This window comes from Struthio camelus, chromosome 5 (genome assembly GCF_040807025.1).
Source record: "Struthio camelus isolate bStrCam1 chromosome 5, bStrCam1.hap1, whole genome shotgun sequence".
Lineage (NCBI taxonomy): Eukaryota > Metazoa > Chordata > Aves > Struthioniformes > Struthionidae > Struthio > Struthio camelus.
In genome coordinates, this window is record NC_090946.1 from 75,606,902 (window position 1) to 75,634,039 (window position 27,138).

Genomic DNA, 27,138 nt, shown 5'->3' on the forward strand with positions numbered 1-27,138 from the left:
TTTTAAACCCAGGTCATTTATTTGTTCTTTAAGAAAAAGCTCCTTCAGAAAAAACTCTCAACCTTGAACTGATTAACCTAATCCACTAGAAACCAAAAATGTCTTATTTTAAGCCATGGTTTCAGGGACATTTCTATTGGTGGCAAAGCTGGCTTCACAGCTCCTGTCCGTGGCCTTGTGTTCCCACTCCTGACACAGGTAATTGTAGATCTCTGCCAGGGACCATATCTGGGAACCAATCCAGATTAAAAATAAAGAGGTTACTGGAGGAAAAGAGGGAGGAAGGTGCCCAGTTTCTCCAAATCATTACATGTCCCCGGGGGGGGGGGGGGGGGGCACGGGTGGAAAGTGTTTTCGCAGACTTTATTGCGGAGAAGCATGCTTAGGCTTCACAGCCTCAGTTTGCCTTGCATGGGATTTTGATATGACTTAAAATGTGCTGAAACAGGCTTCATCTAAACTGAAACAAGAAGTATCTATATCGCCTTTCAATACTAGTTTAAAGCCATATCTGCAAACACTCAGACGTACGTCCAGCCAGACTGCCTACTCCAGACTGCCCCACTTAAGACTCTGCAATTGTTACGTAGAGCAGTAGGATGATCCAGAGCATTTACACAGGCACTTGTGTCCCCTGTACCGTAAATGCAGGGACACGGGAGCCTGCATGGGAAACTTCCCCCCTCTTTGGAGGGTGACCAAGTAGCTGACTCTGTGCTGAAGCAATGGGAAGTGCTGGGCACAGGGATCCACCCTGAGCTCCCCTGCTCCCACTCGGGCAGGACTGCTGTGGGCCTGTTTACTAATTTTCTCCTGGGTCCCATGAGATCCCATGCATTTCTGTGCTGTGGCCCAGCATTGGCATGTAGGGGCCTCCTTCCAGGCTACACGGCAGCCTTGTGGCAGGGCATTCCCCTGCGAAGCACAAGTGATAGGACACATATTCCCTTTGGCCAATGAGCAGAGAACCAATGTCTTTCACCTCCTCGGTGAACAGTGAGTAACCTTTAGGCAAACCTATACAACAACAGCATTACCTTTTCCTTTGCCAGCTGTATTTTGAGCTAAACTGCTGTCCATGTGGATTAGACAAGGACTGAGCAAACCTAATGGTCAAGGCCTGGTGGTGGAGCGCGCATGTCCACCTGGACTCTGCACTGCAGTGGAGCATGGGGACCTTGTGCTTCACAGGGAAACGCCTCCAGGCACGTGCACAAGGCTGAATAAAACATCAAGGGACCTTTGCAGTCCAAAATGGAGGCATTGCTAGACTTGTACTTCTCTCTCGAACTTCGGTACCTAAATTACACCCAAGTTGAACTTACGTGGCAAATAGAACAAGAAGTCTAAAAACACCTGACCTCAGTCGCACACAATAAAGAGGTAGTTGCGTGAGAGAGAAATTTCTGCTTTTTTCAGTGGGTTTTTGTTCGGTTGCTTAAAGGCATAGAAGGAAGCATGAGATTAAGACAACAGTTTTTAACTTCAGCAGATTTTACCTGGAGAGTTTTGACTTGATTTTTCAAAGCTTCTAGTGATACCACAGAAGGTTTACACTGGTCTATGCAGTACATATATCTTGTCATCATCAGGCTGACTTCTCCATAAGCTTCATCATACAGTCTCCACTGCTCCAGTACTGCCTGCATGGAGGTCCTTAACTGTGCAACCTGCAAACAAACCAACTTCTGTTATTATTTCTTGGGCAGTCCTGAAATACAAATCACTTTTAAGTTGACTCAGAAATCTCAGCTCAGTGCTCACTCCGTGACAATCCACAAGAATTTCACAAGTTGGAATGGTTCCCTACTTTGTAAGGAATCACACAGACTTCAAAGCAAGCAGTATTCAGGGTATTAGAGTGCAGTATAAGAATTTGCTAGAAATAAAATTTCAGCTAGAGTTCAAGGTAGCAGCCTTCTGTCAGCAGCATGATGACAGAAGCCCCAAGAAAGTAAAATGTACTGAAATGAAGAACTGCTTATTCCTTGCTGCCAAAATCAATCTGAAGAGGGAGAAAGCAGAGAACTTTAGTCTTGTTAGGAAATGGATAGTTTGATCAAGTTTCACTGTAGTCAAAATTTCAATAGAAATTGTTTCATATAGAAGATGCTACTACAATACTTGCGAGAGCTATCATCCCCTGCAAGCCGTTGTGCTATAACAATGCAGGCTAGCCAGAAACACAGCCTAGGAATTTCAGGATTTTCATATGCAATGAAATGATGGATTTCCTCACTGGTTTCTCTTTCCTTCTTCCATTATTACAGCCATTTAAACTATATTGTTGGGGCAAGCAAGGTTTCTGTGTGTCACATACTCCTGGACATTACAAAAGCAAAACCATAGACCTACTCCAGGGCTTTTTTTTTTTAACCTTTCATTTCCATACCATGTCATTTTTACCTTTCCATGTCAGGTTAAGTACATAAGGCATGTACTGGACTAGACAAAACATTCACCCCATTCAATACCTGTTTCCAGTGATGCAAACACCAAATGCTTTGAGAAGAGTATGGAAACTGGGCAAGCAAACGTGTCTCCACGGGATTAGCAAAGCCAGATGCCGGGTTTCAATTCTGACTACGCATCCACGCAATGGGAGATGATGACGCTTCTCTGCCATGGCGCATGCTGGATAGACTGCACGTATCCTCGCTCCAGGCATGCAGGAGTAGATGGATTAATCATCCCTATTCTCATTTTAATCCCGGTGTAGGTGGGAGGAATCTTTAATTGCTGTCAGTAGACTGCAGCTAATTACTGCCCACACAAGATGGAAAGATAGTGTGCTGATGAAATGTCTCTGGGCCAGACTCTCAGTCCTCAGATCGCCCTCCGGACAGTAACATCACGGTATCCCACCTTGCTTAGACCTGTATCCAAAGCCACAGCCAGCCTCCTACTGAGGCCAGTTGTCTATGAGAAGAGACCTGCACACCGTGTTTCATCGCACACACAGACAGCTAGGTTATAACATTCTGCAGTTTCTGAGTTCAACACTTAAGTCATAAAAATACTAACATTAACGCGACCCACAGCAGCTGTAAGAAGAAAAGCACTAGGCTGTTAAACCTGCCAATTTCAATCCCAAGCTCCACATTGAAAGCAAAAACTTTTCTTTTTATCACGCACACACACACACAAATACCCCTGCTCTCTCGCTAAGAAACAGTCACATCATTTCTGTTGAAACCTGAAACAAGAAGCAGCAGCAGCATCCTGGACAGACAACGCATGTGGAAGAGTTCAAGCAAAAGGGTTCCAGTATGATGAAGTTTTGAGGAACAAAAGCAGGTTTTTCATCAGGGAAATGTTAGGCAATTTTAACTATAAACACAATAAGTGCATCAGGTATAATCCTCTATGGGATATGGCTATTTATTATGACAAATTTAAATCTATAAATGTACTTATTGTTATATATTATTATGTCTAGGTAAAAAAGGCCAGTTGCAAGTATAAAGCAAATACAACTATACATGCAAACTGCTGGTGAGTCAATTTGCATGGAAAATGGAACTTGCCAGGCTATCCATGAAGCAACTGAGAACTACATAAGGATTTGAAGATAGCAAAGCAGTCTGGGTATGGGAAGGAAAGAGCAGCAGAGAGATGGGAAAGCATCAGTGAGAGAGGAGCAGAAGCAGGCAGCTTCCGACATTGTATTACAGGGGAGGAGGGCCAGAGTATGAAAGAGAGAACTGGATCCAACCAGAAAGTTCACGGTTTCCTTTTTTAGTTGACAGAAAAATACCAATGCTATTTCTTTGTTTTCTTAAACCGCAGATGAGGGCCCGTCCCTCCTCCTCCTGTAATCAAGATGCTTTGAGATCAGGTTTTTTTTTTTTTTTTTTCTCAAATTTAGAAATGGATTCATGTTTGGAACGGTACAGAATTAAAACGAAGTTCTTACGAAGGTTCAGATTAAGCGTAAGGCATATTTTGCATCTAGCTATGGCCATTCCTTAAAGAAAATTAATAACATTGGTGGTAAGGTTATACACTGGAGGGACATCTTGATGCAAACAAGGCCTATACCTGGCTGGCAACATGGTCCCTCATTTCACACAGTTCAGCTGTCTTGAGTGATGCACCTCTCGGGGTTTGTTCTGGACTATCCCTCAAAGCCACGTTCTGTTTGAGCTCATCAAGAGTTTTGGATTTAGCTGCAAGGTGATTTTCCAGCTCCTAAAGTGGGAGAAAAACAAAAAAAGGAGATTAAAAAACAAAACAAAACAAAACCTTTTTATGTGACCATGCAAAAACTCTCCCATGTGAACAGCTTTAAAATCAGTCCTCTGTAGTATCTTCAGACATGCAAAAATACCACCATTTTGGCTCTGATACAGAATGACAGCTCTAGCAGGCAAAGGTAACACAGGAACCGACTTCTCAGTATGAAGGTTCCTGACATCCTACCAACTGCTTGAAATTTATTTTCAGCTTCTCTACTTAGCTACAGGCTATTTCTACCCACAGGAGAAAACCCACTGAAATCAGCAGGGCTGTTTGGGAGAGTAACTTCCCCGACACATTCAGCAAGGTTTTAACTCAGTTTTGACACGCTGGCGAAAGGTCAGCATGGTTTTCCACAATGCGTGTAACTGTTCACGCGCACAATGGATTACAACTTTTCCCTATAATGCTACACTTTTTTCAACATGATCTTTTTTCACCCACTTTATTGTCCCCAAAAAATCCAAATTTTGACCTCGATTTTACAAAGTAAATTAATTTTTATGAAACATTTCAGCCCCTTGATTTTTAGAACTGGATCTTGCTAGGATCAGATTATTATTTCAGGCAAAGACATCCAGTGTCTTGCTTCCATTCAGGCCCCTTGATACATTTCAGAGTGTTTCAGGCAGATGAGTAACTCAGTGTATAACAGAGCACTCCAGGGAAAAATAGCAGCCCACAATGGGAGAGAGACGCGTAACCATGGCAATAAAAGAGCCAATATTCCATGTAAAATAATAGAGAGGGATCACTGTACTGAATGAAAACAGCAGATTGTCAGAGTAATAGGTGCCAGTTATTGGCTGACTGCACCTGTCCCAATTTTGATGGAGCGGATGCCTTAAAAAACACAACAAAACTAAAGTATAACCCGATTCTTGAGAGCGGTGTAGAGGGAATACATTCTAGGGCAGGATTATAGAAAGTTACTATTCTTCCAAATGGGCCTGTGTAGTTTCTGCGACATTATCACCAAAGAGCTCTTCAAACTAATGGAATTGATAGCTCTTGCCACAGTTGTGCTGAAGTGAGAGAACTATTTCTGTTAGAAGAATCTCAGAATAATGCTGCTGCAAAACACTCCAAAATTCAGAGAACAACAGGAGATGTACCTTCAACTGGAGGGGTGAAAAAACATTATAAAATGGCAATTCACGTCAGTAGAGGATCTGGTCCTTTATCACCTGAACTTGCCAAGCTTCAATTAAAATGACACTGTAGTATTCTTCTAGGAAATGGCAACTTTCTTTACATTTTTTGCAAAAATCTGTGCAGTTCTTTAGTCTGGATTCCGCAAATTGCTGTCATACTCTGTGCAATAACATCACATATATATAATGCTTTACCTTGCAATCATCTAACGTGTTTTGTGCAGAGATCAGACTTGCCGGGGTTTGTAAAGATCTCAGTCGATCACTCTGCGCTTCCAGCCACTTGCCTAGAGTCTGTGCTTTGTTCTCATTTTCAGTAATATCTTCCAAAACATGTTCCAGGTCTTGTATCTGAAAGTTGCAGAACTATTTTAACTCAGTTAAACCCTGAGGTGGTCAGAAACACGGTCCCCCATTCCATGACAGATTTTGAGGTTACACTGTTTTCTATATCTCAGAACAAACCAAAAGGTACTTTGAATGCAAATATTTTGGAAGGGAGAGCTAAAAAGCTTTTCTGGCTCCTTAATACCTGACCACTTCCTTGGGCAGGAAACAGGGCAATGCAGGAGCTGAAGGCAGAGCTGGCAGCCTGCAGACCTGACAAGCTGGGGGATCCTGGGCTACCCAGCCAAGTTTACATGGAGTTGGAAAACCTCATTCTCCCAAAACCCCATCAACAAAGATACTGAGAAACAAGGGAGCTTAAGTCTCCTGTCTTCAATTTTGGCCACAGGGATCTTTCAAAACCTACAAAGCAGTTTCTTGATAAAGGTCAGAGAGGAAGGAAAAAAATAACTTCTACAAAATTGAAATTTCAGCATGGAAAATTTCAATGGTGCAGGAACTGAATTTTCCACTTGAAAATGTTTCTGAAAGACTTTCCCAGTCAGAAAAGTTGAGGGAGGCTTTTCCCAAAGCTCAGGAGAGATACAGACATGAAAGAGGAACATGTTAGTAGAAGGACTTGTTTCAGCAGCCTCATGGTTACATTTTGGGATGCTGATCTTCCCCCAATCTTCTGCATACCTCAGGAGTCCCAATAGCTTTTCTGTGCACTGGGGCACACAAGCTCGTGCTCTGCACAGACGTGTAATGATGCCTGTGTTACACTATGCACCTCGAGTTTGCCTTTCAGCTGCTGATCTTAAAACCACTCCAGAACGGAAAGCGCATTTCATTGCTCCAGCAGGAGCATGCAGAAACGGAGTGGTGGCCGATGCGACCAGGGGCAGGGAACAGACTCTGGCTGTGCCTTTCCGGCAGGCCATACACCCCCATCCGAATGTGGCTGTCAACACTAATTACTTTTTGGCAAATCCAATACCTATGCCAGGAATAACTACACCACACCTATGCGTGTGGTAGCTTAGCATATTCCTGTTTCTCTTCCCATCTTACGCCACCTGAAGGAATTGTTTGCTTTTTCAGAGCTGCGTTCGCTGAGCAGGACCTGGCTGTTTGTACCAACGAACGTAGCCCTTCTCCTTTCCATAAATCAGCCCACGTTTTTACCTATTAAGTTTTAAATGTGCCAAGTTTCACAGCGCTCCTCCAGCTTCCATTCAATTCAACAGATTTCACTAACAAATTCTCCTACGGACACTACCTCAAATTCTTCCTTTTTTGTAATTTTCTCAATATAGGTTGTCTTTGCTGACACTGACTGCACTGACTGTATTTTCTTCATGTGAGGAATCGTATTGTTTCCACCCAATATAGTCCACTGCAGTGACTCTCAGGCTCCCCTGAAGAGCAGATTTTGCCTATTTTCCCTTCTGAGAGTTACAGGAGAGTTTACCCTCCTGGATCTTGCTGGGAGTTGGATGCTGCTTGCAAAGCACAGAGCACTAGCATAGGCGAGATCAAAGTTGTGAGACAGAAAGCAATGAAACACGATCAAACCTTTCTATTCAGAGATGCCTGCAGCCGGTGCCACCACAGGTTCATCTCACCAAGGCACTCAGCAAATTCTGTCCTTTCATACCGCTTGCTTTCCACATCACAAGTGCTCATCTGCAAGAGTGACTGGTTAACAAAATCTACCATCCACTGTTTAAAGCTCATTTCCATCATGTATTCCTGCAGGAAAAACAAACAAACATAAAACAATTAGTTTGGCAATTTCAATCTCCCTGGCATCTGCGAAGGCCCCAAGCATGGCTTGAATACTTCCTGTGGCTGGGGCAACCAGTCTCTGTCCTTGGCATTTCCATGTCTAAGCCGAGAAGAATGTTTACTGCAGCCACCCTCTCTGCAGGGACATTAATCTGGTTCGTCTTTCCTAGTGTATTATCTCTTTTGAGAAAACATAATATCCTAAATCCCTGTTCTCTAGGTCATCGGATCCTTACTATTGAGTTCCAAAATTATGAGGTATTCCTTGTTGTAAAGGCAGGCTGAAACACAGCACCGTCTGGCTTCCTAAGAAAGCAAAGCCGAATAATGCATTTCCTACTCAACGCATCCTATCATCTAAATTTGAGAGAGAGAGAACAGGTGAGATAGATAGATGGGAGAACATGAAGAAAAAGAGATTACAGCACAGCAGGCAGTATTGACTGAATTGTGGGGAAGGCAGTGTTTTCTGTGGTCATGAAGGCAAAAGGTTTTTTTTTTTTTTTTTATAGAGGAAGAAGTTAATGCACCTTTGAGGAACCCCTTCCAAGTGCCAGGGAAAGGATGTGACCACATCTATAGGCTGTGTCCATCCTTGTGACAGCTAAACACTGGAAGGCCTGGACTTACAGTTTCCTATTTACCTTGTACTTCTGAAGGAGGCTCCTGACTTGGGCAGCGCTACTTTGTGAATTTATAGGGTCCTCGTATCCCTGCTGTTGTTCCACATGGTCCAGCCAGGTCATTAGTTCACCAATGGCTTCCCGTGATGAAAGTTTCTCCATCTGAAGCTGGGGGTAAAGCATATAATGAATCCTTTATATTTCGCCTGTTAGAAATATCAAGGAAGATGACATCTTTATTTTTAGAAGGGCTCAGACACTATACTTGCAATTATCTGGGAATGAACTTGAAAATGAACCCTGTGCTCCAGAGTGGGATATGACTTAAATTAAAAAAAGTTAGAGAACTCTGAAATAAAATCATTATTTCTAATTGTAACGGGCCTTCATATAAAACTGTAAAGATGATGGACATGTGCAAAATTGCACAGGAAGAACACTGTAAGAATTAACCACAGTACAATATTGGGGATATTCTGAAAGACAGACAGCTAATTAAGAAGGAAGTGCTTTGTGGGCCCTACATAGCAGCCAACTGAAAGCCAGCAGCAACATTTTAAAGTAATTATTTAGCTTGAACTGAGAGATGGCAGCAGAGTTGTTCCTCACCTGGTGAAGCTTTTCTTGGATGGCTGGGAGCTGTGTAATCAGTTCTCCCCATTTTTGCTCAAACTTTGCCAGCGATGACCTAAGTGCTGCAGTATCAGCTTGCTTCACATGAAAGAGCTGGTTGGCAGTGCTCACCACAGATGACTTCAGGGAAGACTTTTCATCAACTTCCTTAGAAAATGTCTGAGGTGCACAGGAGAAATTTAACAGAGTGTAAATACTTATACCTCTATTTAAATAGAGAACACAAACCATGTTTTCAATCACAGGATGAACTGTCTCAGCAAACTGCTTTTAGCAGGTCTGTAAAGTCCAGAAAACTGAAGAGACAACTTAACATGTTCTGGAAACAGATAAAGCCTTCTCCTGCCCCTTCATCTTGATATGATGCCAAACACCATCTTTTACTCCACAGGGACTGCAAATAGGCATCCCCCCTTCACATAGCAGTCCAAGGAGCAAGCCCTGTCCTTGACTCTCTGGCCAGCTTACTCCTACTAGCCCAATCTTTGTGATGCTTTGCAAGACTCCCTTTGCCAGGTCTCACATCGGAGCTGAATCGCCAGGCAAGTTGTACAAGGGAGCACAGCAGCGGAGGCAGGCAGAGACAGGCTGAAAGTCAGCACATGCTTTCTTAGTGGGGTCGACCACCCCCACAGCCCTGCTGCTTCTCTACTGCTCCACAGCCCCACACTCTAGATCCAGCTGGTGAGTGGGCCACAAACTGGGCTGAGCTGCTGTATCTAGTGTTTGGCACCAGGAGCAAGAGAGAAGCTGTGTTATCATGCTGTACACGCTTAAGAGATCCTGGCTGAGCAGCAACACATTGCGATCGGGAGCTCACCAAAAGAAGGTCATGTTCTGACTTATGCAACCTGACTGGTCTAGCAATCTGTACGAGAAGTCTGTGGTGGCCTCCCATCCTCACAATTCCCCAAACATGTAATGCGTTGACTCTGGGGCACGCAGCACTTTGCCATGCAGTGCTACGCTCTGCAGGCAGCTTCCAGGTCATGGTGAGCACAAAAACCCCTCGCAAGGCTCATTTTCACTGAAAAGTCACGATGGACCATCTAAACCTGGCAGGAGAATTGACTCACAAACAAGTTGTTGATTTTATCCCTGACAGTGGGAAGATCTTGTGACACGTTGAGAGACTGCTCCTTCCAAAAATTCATTCTCTGCTGAGCAGAATCCAGCCATTTCATTAATTCCTCTGAGTCTCTGTTGTAGCTGCAGGGAGGAAACAAGCACACAAACAGTCTAAGCGTGGTTACAACTCTTACTTGACTCTAGGATACATATCTCACCCTCTGAGTTGTCCTCTTCTTTATCAGGAGCCATGCACTACTCTGGCACCTCCTATATAACCCTTGCAGGAGCACTGCTGCAGCATGAACTGGTGTGTGACACAACAGTTTTGCTAGAGGTTCACACAAGACTGTTCTAGAAGCTCTTTTCAGCTGGTCTGCTTTCTCCAGAAACATCCTCTTTCTCCTCTTTCTGTCTTCACCAAGCAGCTCCTCAGACAAGCCCGCATGGCTGAAAACAGCTTTGCTGGAGGTCAGACCCATCAGAGGAGATGGTATACTCAGGAGAATAAGGTGCAGACTACAGAGGAGGGATAAATACCAATAAGCGGCATGACAGGCATGCTCTGTCCACACTACTGGTCTGGCCAGACTTGGTCTCAGACCACACAGAGCGGGTGCCGGGAGAGCCCAGTCTGGTACGTGGGCTGGTGACCTGGGCTGTTGAGCCCCTGTTCTGCCTGTCTGAACAGCCCACGACTGCATCGACAGTTGGGCTGGGCCACGTGAAGGCATCGAGCATGCTTGGGTCTTCCTCATCTGCAGAGCTTCAAAACACAGGCTGAGGTAGCATTTCAGCCAGGTCCTGAATGTTTATAAGGTGGACAGCGTGTACATGCACAGATGCGCTTTCCGCCTTTGCGGGGGAATCAGGTCCTAGCTTGCACTGATAGCAGGCCAAAATGCTTAGGGCACCATGACTGGCCCATCTGTTACCTGCTCCAGGGTACAAACTGCAGCTCAGTCCAGCTGACTCTCAGCTAGATGTACTGATCTTGCAATAGCAGCAATCAGAAAACACTGTTCCCGCAAAAGTAAGCGGGAAAAAGGCCTGCTATATAGTGGGAGAAGATCAGCTGAGTCATAAAGTGCCACTTTTCTGACCATCGCTGCTTTTTTTCATTCTTAAGTGAAAGAAGCAATCAAATGTATTACTTTGGTATCATATTTTACCAAATATATCTACAGAAGGTCAGAAACTAATTTCTAGCTGTCATCTCTAATTGCTTTTTGAATTACAACCCACCTGAGCAAGAGTTTGAGTAATGTTTGAAGTCTGTGTAGTTCATGGCCAACTTTTTTTGTTAAGGACAACCACTGCTCTTCCAGCTTCCCAATCTGGCTTGTTATTTCTGGACAGTTCACAGCAGTCAGCAATTTCTTCCCTTCTTTCACCATCTGGTACAGCCTGGCATGTTTTCCATCAACACTGCTTTTGATTTGCTATCAGAATACGGAAAGTTAACATAAAAATAACATTTTAAAAATCAAAAAGGTGGCTAGCAAAACACACATAATTTGTTCTAACATCTTAATCTCACATTTCTTACGTCAGGTATTTTATTTTCCAAACTGAATGAATCTGTACTTCACTCCATGCAAAAGGGACACAGATTATTTTTCTGTTTCCTCTGGATAGATCAAGACAGCTCTCGACATACTTTCATACATTAGTCAGAATGACTGTCGTGTTTTGATGGGCTCTTCCAATGCACGTAAATCTCAAGCTATGGACAGACACTATCTATCAGAACTAGCTGCATTATGTTGACATATGACTGTCCCCAGCCAGAAGTTATCGCCCGCCTGTTCTTAATGAGGTTTGTGGCTCAACCCTATTTACCCAGTGCTTTGAAAGATGCATTTGGGGTAACTACTGAATAATGGTAGGAGGAAGAATGGAGAGCGAACAGTGAAGACATTAAGTCAAAGACACAGGAGCGGTCTGGCTTGCCTAGAGAGCTGAATGGAAAACAAAGCCACATTTCACTATTGCCACACGTTGTTGGAAAGTCAAAATGAGAAAAAGGAAAGAAGAAAAACCTCCAGGAATTAGATCAGTCCCGGGGAGAAGGTAGAAAGGAGTGATTGTGTGATGTGCAAGCTTCTCAATTCTCTCCAGGCAGAAGGGGCTTGTACAGTATTTGTCGTTAATAGGGATATTTGTCTCACAGGAATCATATGCCTTAAGCCCCAGAGAATTTTATTCTGCTCTGTCCTCGAGACTGTGAGGTTCCAGTGGTGGGATTCATCTCGGCTTCTTCTAAAGCCTTACTACTTTGTTTCTGACAGCTTTAAGGAAAAATAAAGACTTAAAGAGGTAGTTAAGGACTTAAAAATACACAAAGGAAGCCTGATACCTGCACAACGAATAAATATGCAAACATTGCCTGCGTCCTGTCTCACTGTGACAGGCCTCAAACGCATCAGAGAGTTGCTATGATTGTAAATACCTACTGTTGAATTATTTCAAAAGACGCACTATAGCTCAGACTGAATTTTCTGGGAACATCGTATGACCTCTTTTATGCAGTCAGCTAGCTTAGAGGATCACAGTAATTCTTTCTGCTGTTATAGTCTATGAATCTAAATATCAAACTGACCTCAATATAGATCCAAAGACTGACTAATTCCAAAATTTAACACAGAGTGGGACCTCTGAAGACAGAGAAAGGTCAAACCCTTTTCCCTGTAGGGAAGGCAGATCACTCTCTGAGGATATAACATAAAGTTTACTGAACACTATTTCTTCTTAATTTTATAAGACAACCATAAAGGAGACTCTCATTATGCGTTTCAAACTTGATAATGTTCTAAATAAAGGTGTAGCTCTGCCATCAGATGTGCAACATTTCTCTGCAGCTGGGAACAAATCAGGATCCTATCTGCCATTCTCTTTGTTCAAAGAGAAATCAGGACAATTCATTTTGAATCCCTAGGATTTTAGAACAAGCTGTTAAAACCAGGAGGCCTTCTTCTACAAGCAGGGAGTCAGATACTTGGAGGCACCAGCTTTACAGGTTTTACTTCACGGCATAAAAAAACATTCCTGATCTACACAAAAGTGCTCACCTCAAGGTTCCCTGCTGCCCTTGGGATTCATATAGCCTGCACACCACTTTCTTCAGCTGCTCTGCCTATGGGGATCATTCCCAAAGCTTTATATTTGAGGACCAAGTTCTAAAGCAGCTACAGTTATTTTTCCTTACTTAGGTGAACTTGTAGCCACTGGGTGAAATTAGCAGCCCGATCCCCTGCTACTTTTAAAAGTAACGTGGAAGTTTTCAGTATGCATCTGCACACAGAAGAGGACATGGAGGAAACAGAGCCCGGCAAAACATCTTCTCCTCATATTCCAGCTAATCTTTTTGCCAGTGCTACCGATCTACACACAAAAAAAAAAAATGGTTAAAACCAGTAGAAGAGACTCAAACACCAAAATACCTGGAGAAGTGCAATCCTTTCCTTCAATCTCTCTTCTGTTTCTTCAACCAAATTCACAGAAGGCAACGTAGAGGCAAGTGTCTCTAACTCTTTACTGAAAGCCAGGCATCCATTATCAAATCCTATCCATTCCTAAAAAATACATTGCATTACTGACATAACACACACCGATCTCTGCATTTTGGCTACATCTCAGAGACTGAGGCCTTAAGGCTTATTCTAGCAACACTAGCTCTTGCTTTAACAAAACAGAACATGAAAACAGGTCAATAACATGGAATATTAAAGACAAACACGATTTCACCATCGAAGAATTAATTTAATGAATATCTTCAATATTTCTTATTTTAAAGTGGTCTTATCCTTTCCTCTAGGGATGTTTCAAGATCAATTTTTAAATTTTATTTTGAAGCGGTAGCAATATTTCTGCGCCCTAAAGGGCTTTCCTGTCATTCCAGGCACTCAAAAACTACTGCAAGAAAGTCATAAAATCCCACTCACGCCCAAATAACGGCCTGAAAAGTCCACTTTCAAAGGTTTTCAGATAAAAAAGCCCGTTTACTGACAGGAATAGAACAAGTAACAGACTGTTGCCATCCAGTGAAGACAGGTAGGGATAACTGCTGGACAAAGAATCACTAGTATAGAAAGGGTTCCCTTATATACAACCTTCCCTTTTTCCCCTCAAACACAGGGTTTCTTTTGACTTATTATTACCTCTAGCAAGCTTTCTAAGTGTATGCCATACTGGCAGGCCTTCTGCTCCAGCAATTTGACTTCATTCACCAGCTCTCTCCAGAATTTCTCTCTTTTCTGTAGGATGGAGGGAGCCACTTTCTTGGAAAACACTTGCATAAAAGTCATGTGGGTCATGAGCTTGTGGAAAAAGCCCTGAAAATACAAGTTAAAGCTTAATTTTAGTATATTACAATAGAGCCTACTTTTTGTTATTGCCATGTACTTTATAAAATCAAAGGGCTTCTACATGAAAACCTGGCTTGTGATTTTAATAAGAATCACAATACTTTGAGTTTACTACATATTAGTTCATCTCAGGATTATCAAAAGTCCCTCTGAATTATCTATACAATATCCTATACTGTAAGTAAACTAAATTATAGTATAGTTGATCTGATTACAAGGGGTCCTTATTCAAGTGTGCTGGGCTGGCAGGTCTCAGTCACTCTACTGCATTTGCAGTACCTATGTCAAGTAAAACACACTTGGAGATCCTTCTCGGGAGATCGTGTACCCAGAACAGGAGTACAGAGAAGACAGAAGAAGCATGGCCAGCTGCAGGGTCTCTCAAAGCTAGAGACAGGAGCCCTCTACCCTAAACTCTGCATCACCCCGAGATGGGCAGTTACTGAAGAGTTGCTCTCAGTCAAGAACAAGTGACGAGTTGCATGCACTGTTTTCATTTATATATTTATACAGAAAAAGATCTACATTTATAGCTTGAGCTCATATGAAATACAAGGATGCTCTGTGTCAGATGGAAGGAGGAGTTTAACTATAAATGGATGGTTTAGTGTGAGATAGACAATGCATACGGTCAGACAGTCATTATCCAGTTTGGTTTACCTGAACGGGAAGTGGCCCTGAGCCATAACTAAGGATATTAGAAGTTCTAAGGACTAAGTCGTAGGGCACAATAATCCTCTTGGATAACTACAAGACAACAATTAATTTAGTCATGGCTCAGCTGAGTCTTTGAGAAAAGGCTGAATCCAAACAGAACATTTTCCCCCCACAAAAAGGGTTTGAGGATACAAGATCACACTCTTTACTGAAAGATCTTCTTCATTAAGAACTAATATCTAGCACAAGAGTTTCACTTAAGGACCACAGCACCGTCAGAGGCTATGTTAGCATCCTAGAGGCCTTGATAGCCAGAGCAGGGAGAGAGCCTCTTGCAGTTTTCTTTCACTTTTGTACACCTGCCTCCAAGCCAAATCAATGTCTTAATATTTGGATAGCTAATACATTCAGTATTTGTTCTCCTTTGTACATAAACTCCTAACAATTTACTCTCAGACTGCCCTCAGAAAGGTAAGTGACAAACACCTTTCCTATGACTCTGGAGTAGTGGTTTACAGCGCCTGCCATCCCAAAACAGTTCTGAAGGGAGTTTGAGCTACACGGAACAGTTAAATCTGACATGATAGAGGCATCCTCCAGTGACTAGCACTGGCCAGGGCTTCTTGACAAGCAGTAACGTGGTGGGGATACGGGTGGCTTCTCAGCATCTTCCATCAAGCGCGTAACAGCTAAGTACAGGGAGCACTGGGCTGCCAAGGGGACGAACCCAAGCCATCCTCCGTTCAGCAAAGGTAAAACAGGTAAAATCCCTCCATCAGATCATGCAGGCACACAGGAGCAGGAGCCTCAACTCCCAGTTGCTAGACAGCATCTTCAGGAAACTCGCTGCTGATTTATCACCAAAAATTACAATGAAACAGTTTCTCCTGACACATTGGTATGTTCTGAGGTAAATCAAAATAACGTTAAATGGACCGGCAAAAATGAAATCTCAATCTAAATTGACCACCAACTATTGCCACCCCTCCCTTATGCCAGGAGAAAGAGTTACTCGTATGCATGACACTGGAGAGAAACCAGTCACAGAAAATAATGCTTCGGCTTTGTCGATTTGAGCTGTGCTGTGATGGGCATGCTATACCTTGTGATTTTCCAAGTGAGACTGTAAAGCTGCTCTGCTTTTCGTTAGCTGCTTTGGATCTTGTGCAACCTTCTCTCGTCCAATAGCTACTAGCTCTGCAAACCCATGAAGTAAGTCCTCATACTGGTTCTCACTGATGGAAGGAGAGTTCAGCTCCATGTACTTGGCCCTCAGAATCCCCCACATGTCATCCAAAACATCCTACAACGGGAACATGATTAAGTGATTCATGAAAGATGGAAATAAATCCTACAAACCTGAGCACAAATGCAAAATAACAATCAGCCTTTTGATGCTAAAAATACCTTACTTCGAAGAAACCTTGCTGGACAACGGTAACTGTAGTGTGCTCTTACCTCTAATTTATAAGCCTCCTGGATTAAGGTGACAGGTAACTGAAATCTTTCCCCATGACCTCTCAGTTTTGCTACTTGAGTTTCAAGATTTTGTAGCTCCAAAGCACAGGTATCAATTTTCTGAATTAAAGACAAAATAAGCTATTAGGAGGAGTTCTGTTCTGTTAGACTTTACACTATCGCTGGTAGCACAGCAGCTCCAGGGGCTGGGTTTCCACTGCGCTACCAATTCATAAATTCACAGTAAGACTCCTTAATCTCATGAGTTTATAAGCTAAATAGACCAACTGTTCATGACACATCGTACTGGGCTCACACAGGCACAGCCAGGATGGGAATTCAGGTCTTGTATCTCAGTTCAAAGTCCAACGTTCATTTCTGTTTGCTAACTCAAGAGCAGTCATTAAAAGGAATCACAGCCTCATAAAATACCATTTTTATCATGAACTGGAAATACTTAGTCAGGTTGGATTGACACAGGTTCTCCCTGAAGGAAGGGAAGCTAAGGACTTCTAACATTTGTTTTCCAAGAGTGGTTACTTGACAGAATATATCTAAGGCAGCAGTCCTACTTGGGACTTCAGCAGTTACAAACATAGCTTTCAGCCTGGCAGAAAGTTATGCCTGTAGCTGAGGTATGAGCCTAACAAACTGTATGTAGTCTACGATTGAAAAAAAAAAAAAAAAAAAAGGGGGGGGGGGGGAGGAACCCCTTTTTAGCTCTACCAACAAACAATTTGTGGCTGATATCTATCCTGGAGATTGAAGTACAACCTGCTCATTTTTAATTCTCTGTTAATCCCTAAGAAGGTAGAAGAAAATACTTTAATTGGGTCAAGTCTCACATTACGACAAAGTGCTTAGACTGCTGAATGAGTAGATACAAATATTGCAGCCCTATTCCCACAAAGAAAAGCTAAAGCTCTGCATATAGAAAGATATAATACGACTTTTACTTTCCTATACTTTAAGGGGCCTTTTTTCTTCCCTGCCATGATGTGGGGTATCTTCACTCTGAGAGGTAACAGAGGGACTGCTTCTTCCATTCCAGTTACTAACAGGACTGGAATTAGGCCCAACCATGTCTTGGGGGTGTAGTAGGAAAAAAAAGGGGGGAGATATTGGACTCTCTCTTTCCCCTAACTTTTAAAAACCTAAGTGAGACTCACACTTCAGAAGATATGAAACTTCATTAAATTATATTAAAAAGGGAAATATCAGCTAGTGCTGAGAGATTTTCTTTTTCTTTAAATCAAATCACCTGTAGCTGCTCAGAAACATTATGTCCATGTATCACATTCAAGCATTGTTGCAGAGCAGCTTTCTTCTCAGTTAATTGGTCATAGAGCACCCTGGTTTCATTCTGGAAAAGAAAAAAATATCAGAAGTATATCACATACCATGAATATAGTAATAAGCAGACAAAATTACACAGCAAATAAAAAGGTGACTTCTTACAGCAAAAGCACTTTTTCTCTTTTAAAAACAAAACAAAGCCTATACATTACGGGCTCCAAGCAGTAATTCAGAGAGGGAAAATCGCTGGCCTGTGCAGTGTAATAAGTAGACTACTTTGCCACAGCGACCTTCTATGATCGTAAAAATCTGTGAAACGTACAGAGATACAAATTCTTCTCTTCTGACATGAGAAAATGAGCCCATCAACGGCAACGGATGGAGCTCAATGGAGTCTGCACAAGTAAACATTGCAAGGCCTGCCACTCCTGCCACTCTTTGGAGACAACATCCCAGTGCTCCTCACAGAAGCTGTTACTCAGCACTGAAGAACTACACTGAGGTCACTGACTACATCCTGATGCTGAGGATTTTGTCTGGACATTGGAAACATATTTCAAAGATCAGCCTTTTCTTTCCTTACTTCAGCCTAAATACCTGATCTGAGTACTTTTCAACAATAGCCAGTATATTTAGCCCCTCACAAGAATGTACAGAACAATTTCTCATTATTTCCATCTGCTTTTCCAAAGAAGAATAACAAAAAATGCAATTTTTGCAAAACTGTGGCTTCCACTACTGTGGCACAAAATCTCCGTGAATAGTAAAGGGAAATATCAAGGGTCAAATCAATCTCCAAAGCATAGCTAAAAGTAGCCCAATGCCAGATGGGGTACCAAGAAGGAAAAAGCCTGTCCCTCACAACAAATATTATGGGAACAACAGAGCCTGTAGCACTGCACTAACTCCTCTTGCTCCTGGATCCACAGGGTAGCAGAAAGAAAATACTGGACCATCCACTGGCCTTACCCTTCCACACAGAGGGCACAAGTGCATGTCTAAGATCCCAGATTACTTCCATCCTTTCTCCATGTAAATTTTCTACTGCGATCAAGGCCTCTAAGGCAGCCAACACTGTAAACAGTGCTGTAAACGGCAAAATTAATTTGTTTTTTGAAAGGCCAAGACAAGTCTGTTTAGCAGGGGGGGAAAAAAAAGCACTTTACAGATTGCTCATTTCTAACCCAAATGCATTAGCAGTGACAAGTCTAACAGATGCTGTGAAACAAGATGTGCATTTGGCAGTGGAGTACCTGATAATTGCTATTATGATCCAGTCCAGCTTTCATTGAATTGCTCCTTGAAGCAGTGGCAGCTTGAGTTTGTTCCAGCCGTGCCTGCAAGTTATTAAAGCACTCACAGAACACATCTGTGCTCCCACCAGCGCAGGTAATAGACTTTAAGAGATCATCCTTTTTATCACTCAGATCAGCGTGAAGTTTTTGCAGCTCGATAGAGAGAGTCTAAAGGGTGGAAAGAAAGATAACATGAGTGAAAATGGTCTCTGTCCAAGGACGCTTACCATTAAAAGGCAGCAGGACTCAAGTTGTTAATTGTTACTCAAAGGCCCAGTTCTGTGCACCACCAAATGGCTTAGTGGCATTACTTCTGAGCTATACCAGTGAAATGAGAGAAACGTCAGGCCCTGTATGTTTTGTCGTAACCATAATCTACTGCAGTTTCTCTTTCTCTGGGCACTTTAGGACAGTTACCTCATAAAGAGCCTGCTGCAGGGCTGCCTCTTCAGTGGAGAGGACCGAGGTGTTCAACATCTCCTCCATGTTATTCAAACACCGGCTGATCGCCAGAAGCAGCTCAAACAGCTTTCTGTCCAAATTGGAAGAGACTTCCCCTGCCACATTTTCCTGGGTAAAGGCAAGTAAGAAGTTGTCAGCACTTTCTCCCAAGACACAGCTAAAACGTGTTCACTTGCACAGGGTTCAATCAACCAATAATAATAAAAGGCAATTAATGAAGTTTGGATGAGATGGTTGTATGCATGCAATCCTCAGAGCTCCCAAGGCCAAAGCTGAGACTGTGACACCCTGTGTACAAAGAGGGACTGTGGTGTTACAGGTCTCTCATCTCTCAGGAATGGGCCCAGGACAATTTGCCTTGTCATCTCTGATACTGCAGAGTCACTGAAATCATTGTCAGGTTCCTCACTTAATACAGTTTGAGGAGTATTCATCATTACCCGCACTAGCAGGTCTGCATATTCAGGAACAGTAGTATCATAGCTGAAATGTGTCCTCTCAAAATCCAGAGCTGACTCTACAGCATACTCCACACTCCTGATGCAAAAGCTATACTATAATAAACCCCATTTGCAATAACACAATTACTAGCGCTATTTCTCAGTGCTCAAATGGTATCTTGTGTCTGCAATCCCCCGTACTTTTTGCAATGCTAGGACATGCCATTTGTACCTGTGTATGCACCACATTTGCTTCTTGGCTTATGTCTCCCAGCTGGACAGTGTAAGTTTTCAGTTCTTCCACCGTTGGCGTCCCTGCACTAGCGAACGTGCCCCGGGGCAGCATGTTCATCTTTGTTGTAATCTAAGATGTGGAAAAAGAACACTGCAATTAGGTTAACAGCTCAAATGAAAACTAGGCCGTACAACCACATAATACTCCTCTCAAAAGGCATTAATAAAAAGGTTTCAAGGCATTAATAAAAAGCACCTGGCTAGCTGGGTTCCCTTTTTACTGGTAAAAGTAAACCCCTTCTGCCATGTGGGTAGGTTATGTCCTGTTGGGAGTCTAGCTGAACGAGGAGCCTCTGATTCCCAGCTTTAAGGGCTACAGGTTGCAGTTTTCAACAAGGTAAACCTTCTGCCCACTGTAAGTTTTGCCTGAATAAGAGGTGACATTCATCCTTTCACATGACCGATGTTCTCCCATGTAAGGCAGTAATTTCAGCGAACAGGGAATCTATTCATTCTAAATGAATGTGAACAAAACCATCAACAGAAATTATCCTTTTGTCCAAGTAGTAAAATCCTGCAGTCTGATTTGAATAAACACATAGCGCTCTCTTGCTGGCTGCAGCACAAACTCTGCTTTTGATATATCAGAGAGAAAGAGAGAACACTGCGGTAAACGGCAGAACAAGATTTAAGCCAGAGATTCGCATTGACCAAAAGCTCTCACTTGCAGGAACTGATATTTAATCTACGTCCACAAAATTCAGCTGGGAGCTAGCTGCCTAACTCTCCTAAGGCCTCTTGGAAAAAATTAAATAGATAACATCTACTCTGAATGTTAACTGCAAGAATTCACTTATGTTCTCTCATGCTATACCTAATAGTCACTACCCAGAGTCATTATCTATCTCGAGGTAAAGTTAAGAGACAATCATGAATATGGTTGCGGTAATAATTTCATCTGGAGAGCTCCTGCACAGATTTCAGTTATCTGATGAAGATGAGACAATACAATGGTGCAGGATGATGCACTAATGCTGTCTTCACCATAACCAAGGGCCTGAAGGAAGAGTATTTTACTGAACTTAAACGGACCTGAGGTTCCACGAGCTGGCAGAGAGGAGACTTCATCTTTGACGACAGCTCTTGTTGTAAATATTGCCATTTATTACCTGTTTGGTCCTTTGGAGCTAAACTGGGATCAGCCAGCTTGCTCCTTGGATCAGATTCTCCATTGCTGTATGCAGAAAATATTGTTAGAATGGAAAATACTGGAGCAAAATAAACAAAATTAGATTTGCAAGACTCCTTGGATATGATTAGTTTCTATTGCTCCTGCCCCCAAAACCGAGTGAAACCAAGTGCATGGCTGGCTTTTAATTTCAAAGCTTTGTTACATTTCTTTGGGCATTTCTCTTTCCTAAGGGCCGGCTGATGTCCAGCATGTGGGCAATCCAGTGCCTTCCCCAAGATGGCTGTCCACCTCTCAAGCCAAGGATATACCTCTCACAACAGGGACCTTGAAAAATCCATTCCTAGGGGACAAAGCCCTTGTCTCTGTGCATAAGTACAAGAGCTGGTCTCCACCCTCAGCCACCACAGTTCATAGCTCAGCGGCATGATGTAAAACTTCCTGTCAGCTCCTGAGCTATGAACCTGCCTGAAGACTTGCTCGTATAGCAAGGACAAGAGCTCGGGCGATAAAACATTCAAAGCCAGTAGCCTCTGTCTCTGAAATGACAATACAGGGAGCACAGTCCCTCAAAGAGTCTTCGTTCCAAACCTGAAGGTGAATGATCCCAAAGCAACAGTTTTAAAGATGCTGCCTTTAAACCTGCCTGGGGATCTCCTTGTGTTTGCATAGCAACAATGGTGAACAGGGACACCCAACCTGCCTCATGCTTTAGTTTACGGCAGGAGTCAGTCCTGCTGTATCAGGACTGACTGTAAAAACTGGAGTCAGCCCAAACATCATGGAAGTGGAAGCACAAACAAGACTCCATTTCTCTGGCCTGCTGAGGGTAGAAATTTTCCAACTTCTGCAATTTTTCTTCTAAAGACCCCTATCCCTCCATAGAACCTGTGACGCCTCTGCAGTCTCAGTGGGTTTGGGCAGATTTATGCTACTGAATGTGAGCGCTTAATAACCTTTGTTATTTCATACCTTGGTTCTAATTTCTCAGTCACACTGTCCTCAGACTGTGGCTGCATTTTTTCCACACAGGACTCAATGAAGTCTATGAGGCTCTTCTGTTCAGCTGGTTTTAATTCCAAATCCTGTGAACAGAGAACAGTTTGAACAGTAAAATCAGTTGTGTACTGTATTCCTCTCAAATGACGATCTTGCTTTTCCAATCACATTTTACATGAATTCATTTAGCAAAGAAAATAAAAATGTATCTATCAGAATAAAAAGCAGATTGTGCAGACATGAGTTTACCTGAGAGATTTTCTGAAAAAACATGTTTTTTATGGAACACATTTCAGCCTGAGCTAAAGTTTTAAAAGCAAAAACCCTCACTCACAGTCAAATTAAGCACATACAGAAATTTAAGGGCCACAGACTACAATCCTTATAAAGAGAAAAAGGTATAAGGGAAAGTGGGGAAGGGAAAGGCAAGGAAAAACAGGGTGTTTGCTCAAATATGAGGTTGAGCTGAATTAGTTTAAAGAGAGCCGTTCAGTGAAAGCGGAGCAGCTTTCAGCAGCTCAGCTGGATCATTCATTTCAGTCGTCTTCTAAGAGCATGGGAAGGGCAAAAGCTAATTTCCAGTTAGCAAAACAAAAGGTAGGTTACAGGGCACAGAACATCTTGGAATATTTTTGTGTTAACAGCAGTGTTAAAGTCATTAGGAGTAAGTCTATGGGAAAATGCTCACAAAGCTTCAGCTTCAAAACCCATCTTCCAAAACAGCATCAGCGTATAGATTCAGACTCCAAAACACATCAGCACTTCAAAGACAGGAGATAGGAGGGATGGGTGATGCCATCTGCATCAATATGACACAAGGCAAGCCTTAAGGGTACCATCCAGCTCCATAACATTAACAAACCTTTGTAGCAAGCAACAAATGCAGCTGCCCCCTCGCCCATGGGGGATGTGCAGCAGCCTGATTTGCGGAGGGGCAGGAGGATTACCTGCAGAGGCTGGGGAACACCGTTATGCTGGATGGGTGGCTCATCAGCAGAAGCAACACCAGCACCGATGGGTGGCTCATCAGCAGAAGCAACACCAGCACCGTCAGGGTGCAGGATCTTGAGGGGCTCCAAGTCAACCCGCTCCCGGTTGTGGATCTGTGAAGCGAGACCCCATCATAGGAAGGCTTCCAGGGTGGAAAAGGGGCACAGCCCCAGGCACAGCCGGGGGAAACAGCAGCAGCAGCACTGGGTCTGGCCACACACACACTGAATTAGCCGTGCACGAAATGCACTACTCTTGCCCACTCTGTCCTGTTCCAGCTGGCGAAAATTTGATTCGTTCTTACCTGCTACTGAAACCCTTGCCGTCTCCCTCCTGCGTTTCCCTCCCTACCAGTGCATTGAGAGTTACAAGGCAGCTTGTTTTGTTTTCCCTGTTAGCAGATTCATTGATACTAACTCTCCATTTTTATTGCTTGATCATATTACCAGGGTAGGCAATTTAGGCTTAAACATTCACTCATGCCTTCCTAGTACCACACCTAACGTGCAGCACTAATCCTCTCCACGTCAGCTCCCTCTTAGACTGTGCTGCTCCAGCACTGGGAGACTGCAGCTGCCCGTGCTGATACGAACATCCCAGATGGGCTTCTCTGGGCCTTTGCACAACGGAGCGGGAATTAGCCCTGAAGCGGGGAGACAGCATCTCACCTAGTGGGAAACTGAGCAAAGAGGCCGAGCGCAGAAAAGGTTCACAGAAAAATCTATTCTGCCATGGCTGCAGGAATCCTCTCCAGAGCCAGGCAGGGAAGGGCACAGGAAAGCACACAGCATCACTGCCTGGGCCACAGACGTGTTCTGCCAAGAGACAGTTACTACTTAAAGGCCTGACTGCTACCATATGGTCATAGACCAACACTGTGGCATTTTAGAGGCATTTAAAAAAAATCACTCTTTATTTTTCTGCTGTATTCCCCACAAAATCTTGACCTCTGTCACTGATCACTTAAAGCAGAAAAGATCTCTCAGAAACTGATTTAAAAACCCACTACTTGTCTCAAACGACAAATAATTATACAGCACTGTAAAAAGAAATGCCAGCCTTGCTGTTACTACAGATCAACTGTCCTCCCTTCCCTGCTTCACGTGGTGAGCTCTAACTGTTCTTCTGCAACTACAGCACATTGAAGCCCTGAGACTCGCTCACTCTTGCTCTGCATAGCATTCATATGCTTTACCTGCTCTTCATTGTATTTGTCCTGAAGCATCGTCTGGACTTTTTCCAAATTGCACTTCACTTCCTTCAGCTTCAAGGAAAGAGCCTCTGTCTCTTGCTGGTGGTCTGGGCTATCTCCACAATCTTCCAGTAGAGAAATGACCTTTTGTTCAATCTCTGATAACATCACCTAGGAAGGACAGCAGTCAATTATTCACCCTTAGAAGCACAAAACTGCTTCCCTGATAACAGCCTGAAGTCAGCGCTCACACTTCCCTTGTCTGAAATGAATAGACATGTATGGGCAAAAACAAAAGTAGATGCAGCCCCCACAGATTGTTGTCCAAGTTATTCTCTTTTTATTATGAACAATTAAATACATTGTATACAGGGTTACTCTTAAAGGCAAAGATGTTTCAAACAGCAGCCTCGGCAGGAAATTATATTAACTCAGACAGAGACTAATAAAAAAGGGGAACAGAAATTATAGACTAGATTTGGAACGCAACCAAGAAGTCAATATACCCAGATAGGGGAGAAGGAAGAAGTGACCAGGACCGATCCCACCCCTCTCGGGAGGGTCAAGTTGGGTGGCTGTAAGAGCTAAGCGGACCTCGCTGTGGGGCTGGAGCACTACTACAGCTACACATGCACTGATAAGTGAGGGAGAAACCCTTGAGCTGCTGTTCACAATGGGGCCAATCTTCATTTCTTCTAATCACATCATGTCTTTCAGCCAGAAGAATGGCAGGACTTGTGCTCCTATTACAAGACAACCTGACCAGTGTATGAAAGAGTGGATTTGAAAAGGAAGAGGACCTCATTTCTAAAACTGGTTTTGGCTGTCAACAGAAGCTTAAGATGAGCATTGACAGAGAAAGCTCAGGCAAATCTTGCTGCGATGGTTTAAGGGGCTATCCCCACCTCGCCGTGGCCCCGCAGGAAGCCATGGCTCCCATGCAGGACAAATGCCACAAGCTGCTGAGAAACAACGTGCTGAAAGGGCCACCCTTTTCTGCAGGGTCATCACCGTGTTTTGGATCTGACGTCCTGCAGACCTCGGACAGGCAGCCCCACCAGGACACACGAGATTGGAGCTTCTCAGGAGCCCGCCAGGATTCATGGACACAGGGCACAGGAGTGGGTGGCCTCCACGCTGGAGAGCCATCTCCTGCTCGCCTCACACAAACAGGTTCAATCCATGTTTTTTAAGGTAAGCACAGACACAGGTACCACGGCTCAGTTGAGAAGTAACTCAATTGCATTAAACTGTTTTACATTCCATATCTGTTCATATCCAGAGACTCCTCCTGCCTTGTGCTAAAGGTATTCTTCTATGTAGACCTCAACTAGGTTAGAAAATCTTTTTTTTTTTTTTCCTCCTAGTTTGCTTCTTAACATTGAGTCTAACTGTTAAAACCTGATGGGAACTCAGCAGAGCTTACAGCTGCCTGAAATCTGCCTGTTTTTAGGTGGAAGAGCATGGTCAAAGATGATGCTGACATGAATCCTGCATGGGACCCAGATACCGCCAGATATTTAGGGGTATTCAGATCCTAATTCCTGCAGAGTTCAGCACCCCAACATTTCACTGAATTAGGGCCAAAATCCAGAGGTACTTCCTGGCATGGATTCAGTCTCTATTAAAAAAAAAAAAAAAAAAAAAGAGCTGAAAATGTCCCCTAGTAATTTAAAATAGGAGCATTTTGGTATTAGCTCCCTTACGGTGAACGAAGCTTGTCATTGCTTTGGGCAGACTCACAGCGTACAAAGGAAAAGCCCATGTTTACCCCGGCCTAAATTGGGGGCCTAAACTGCAAAAGAAGCATTTACAACCTTGACAGCTATTTTATATTCTTTGTTTAAAACATTCAGGCAAAAATAAAAGTGAAAACGTCAAAAGAAAAGAAAAATAAACAAATCCTTTATTCCAGTGGATTTATCGTGATCGAGGCCAGGGCAAAACCGCCTTTCAATACAACCTATTTAACCTATATTGAGCTGAAAATTCTGAAAATAACCTAAAGAAATTCAAGTTTTAAAAACACTCAGAATTCTCTCCAAGTCCCCCCAGATACATAAAGATCTCACTTCTAAAAATAGACATTTTTAAGTAAGTCCTTGGAAAGTTGCACCTGAAACTGAAGCCAAGCGGTTACCTGTTTTCCACACGGTGTCATAAAGCCGACTGCATGGGAGAAGCAGTAACTGCAGCTTTTACGCAAACGCACGCACCGGGGAAGGGCGACGTGCTTGGCCGTGCCTGGCCGGCAGCAGCGCGCTGACCACTTTGTCTTACCTGGCAACCAGCAAGCTGCTGCTCCACCATCTGCTGCATTTTGGGGGTCTGGGGGTCTGACCCCAGGGACACTTTAGCTTTGTCGAGCCATTGCTCCAGCTCAGCCACCTGGGCCTGGCACACCTGGAGGACCGTTCCAGGCTCAAGCCTGCCGCCATCCACCGTGGCCTCCGGGTCCCCCGCTCGCCCTCGAGAGCCCCGGGCGGCTTTTGGGGCAGGAGGCTGCGTGTCGCTCTGAAGCAAAGCACACGGGAAAAAACACCATTAGCTTTTTTTTTTTTGTCCTCTCTTACCAGTGGGAAAACATTTAACTTTCACACTCGCAGAGCTCCTGCAATTCTGCCACCATGCTCCCAGATTAAGAAAAAAAAAGAAAAAAAAAGAAAAAAAGAAAGGAAAACGCAGCAGCCCAGTGATCTGGGGATCTGGCACAACAGGTTTCCA

General features: G+C 43.4%; 1 protein-coding gene across 1 annotated transcript in view; it reads right to left on the reverse strand.

The window, feature by feature from the left end:
* The window catches only part of SYNE2 (spectrin repeat containing nuclear envelope protein 2), a 180,897-nt gene that overhangs the window by 49,710 nt on the left and 104,049 nt on the right, over nucleotides 1-27,138 (reverse strand). Inside the window, exons 69-89 of the mRNA XM_068947334.1 lie at nucleotides 26,695-26,928; nucleotides 24,418-24,585; nucleotides 23,180-23,335; nucleotides 22,206-22,318; nucleotides 21,137-21,278; nucleotides 20,043-20,174; nucleotides 19,326-19,478; nucleotides 18,867-19,076; nucleotides 17,579-17,680; nucleotides 16,318-16,437; nucleotides 15,962-16,162; nucleotides 13,996-14,169; nucleotides 13,279-13,410; nucleotides 11,081-11,277; nucleotides 9,844-9,976; nucleotides 8,744-8,926; nucleotides 8,156-8,302; nucleotides 7,299-7,475; nucleotides 5,589-5,744; nucleotides 4,042-4,191; nucleotides 1,500-1,670 (exon numbers count right to left, since the gene is read on the reverse strand). Coding sequence (XP_068803435.1) covers nucleotides 1,500-1,670; nucleotides 4,042-4,191; nucleotides 5,589-5,744; nucleotides 7,299-7,475; nucleotides 8,156-8,302; nucleotides 8,744-8,926; nucleotides 9,844-9,976; nucleotides 11,081-11,277; nucleotides 13,279-13,410; nucleotides 13,996-14,169; nucleotides 15,962-16,162; nucleotides 16,318-16,437; nucleotides 17,579-17,680; nucleotides 18,867-19,076; nucleotides 19,326-19,478; nucleotides 20,043-20,174; nucleotides 21,137-21,278; nucleotides 22,206-22,318; nucleotides 23,180-23,335; nucleotides 24,418-24,585; nucleotides 26,695-26,928 — 3,351 coding nt within the window. The remainder of the gene's footprint in view (nucleotides 1-1,499; nucleotides 1,671-4,041; nucleotides 4,192-5,588; nucleotides 5,745-7,298; nucleotides 7,476-8,155; nucleotides 8,303-8,743; nucleotides 8,927-9,843; nucleotides 9,977-11,080; nucleotides 11,278-13,278; nucleotides 13,411-13,995; nucleotides 14,170-15,961; nucleotides 16,163-16,317; nucleotides 16,438-17,578; nucleotides 17,681-18,866; nucleotides 19,077-19,325; nucleotides 19,479-20,042; nucleotides 20,175-21,136; nucleotides 21,279-22,205; nucleotides 22,319-23,179; nucleotides 23,336-24,417; nucleotides 24,586-26,694; nucleotides 26,929-27,138) is intronic.